Source organism: Sphaeroforma arctica (assembly GCF_001186125.1).
Source record: "Sphaeroforma arctica JP610 unplaced genomic scaffold supercont1.335, whole genome shotgun sequence".
Classification (NCBI taxonomy): Eukaryota; class Ichthyosporea; order Ichthyophonida; genus Sphaeroforma; species Sphaeroforma arctica.
Window position 1 is genome coordinate 85218 of NW_014040223.1, and position 1527 is coordinate 86744.

At 46.9% G+C, this 1527-nt stretch overlaps 1 protein-coding gene across 1 annotated transcript in view; it reads right to left on the bottom strand.

The window, feature by feature from the left end:
• Positions 1-1093, bottom strand: part of SARC_05328 (hypothetical protein) — a gene marked incomplete at its 5' end in the record, with an annotated part of 3196 nt that extends 2103 nt beyond the window's left edge. The window contains 2 exons of the mRNA XM_014300828.1: positions 224-413; positions 900-1093. Coding sequence (XP_014156303.1) covers positions 224-413; positions 900-1093 — 384 coding nt within the window. The remainder of the gene's footprint in view (positions 1-223; positions 414-899) is intronic.
• Positions 1094-1527: the final 434 nt, after the last annotated feature.

Sequence of the window (1527 nt, forward strand, 5' to 3'; positions counted from 1 at the left end):
TGCATTCCGTACATTGATACCAACCCACGCACCTCGCTGGATAAACAAGTACCATGACAAAATTACGAATAGCTACCAACAGAAAATCGCACAATAGAATACACATTCACATGCCCACCCGATACATATGGAAATATATACCTTAGTATAAACACACAACACACATCTGATGAATGTGTACCGAACTATAAATACTATACACTGACATGCACCTAACACATACTCGCTGGCTTTGCTGGCGGCCATTTTCTTCAGCGAGGCGAATTGCAGCACTAACTCATCTGCCGAGTGCGTGCACGCGGACGTATCCACATTGTGCAAGCGTTGCGCGTACATCTCTGCCTTCGCACAGTCAAACAGCGCATATGACTGGACCAGCCCCGCCATGGCACGTTTGTCCTCGGGGTTAAGTTCTGAATGCATCGGAGGAGCGTATGTATTCGTATCAGAAATGGAGTACATACATCGGAATAGACATAACAGAGGAAGTAAATAGTTACCACCTACTCAACACACATTCGACGGCAGTTTAGCATCGAGATATACAGACACGAAGACGGGGACTCCCATAGCTCGCGTGGCTACAGATATCAAGAGATGTACGCATAAATCGGACACTTACTGTTGTTTCATAGGCAACGGAGTTCTACAAACCACTCTACCTCTCAGATATCACCGTCTCATAAAGATATATTGCCGATAGGATACTTATACACGTCGACGGACACTCACATAACAACTGCACTTTCCCACATGCCACGGTCTCAGGCTGATTGCGGCCCAGTACGAACTGAACACACCTAGCCATGGCCCATACAATGTGTTTAACCCACCCACACACCAAAGTCTAAACAAATGCCATGTACACCGAATACACACACAGGCAGATACACACTCACCTAGCAGTTTCTCATACGCAACAGACGCCTTGTCAGGCTGGTTGTGGCCTAGATAGAACTGTGCTTGTCCCCGTAGTACCGTGCACAGGCGCCCTGTGTTGCGCTGGTTCTGGTGAAAGCGTGTGGCATTGTCAAACACGATCTCGATCTCGCTGTCGTACGTCACTTGAGGTACCGAACTGTCGCCGTCGGCTGTGACGGTGTGGTCCAGTGTATGTACGAGTTAGTTTGTGCGAGTCAATATATATATATACATAAGTTGGTATATATGAGTCCACCTCTGCTATATACTTGACTATGAGAGGTTGCTATAGGCCAGTATTGAATAAGACGGGTTGGGATAGCGCAGGTGGTTCTGTGAACTATGAACCTTCAAGATAGGGCGGGAGTGTATATCTGAGAAAACATTCCAATAGCTGTGTACAGTACGACCAAGGGCTTCGCTCGCTATACGTCCGTGGGGTGAGTGTTAGTGAATATTAACATAACTCAATCATACATCGCATGCTCTGGCGAAGATTGGTGTGGTGTCAGATTCCTTACGTCTCCGAATAGTCTGGATGTCTTACACGCTCAGAGAAGGGGCAAGCACTGCATGTATGTGTGCTTGTCTATACTGACAACTTCA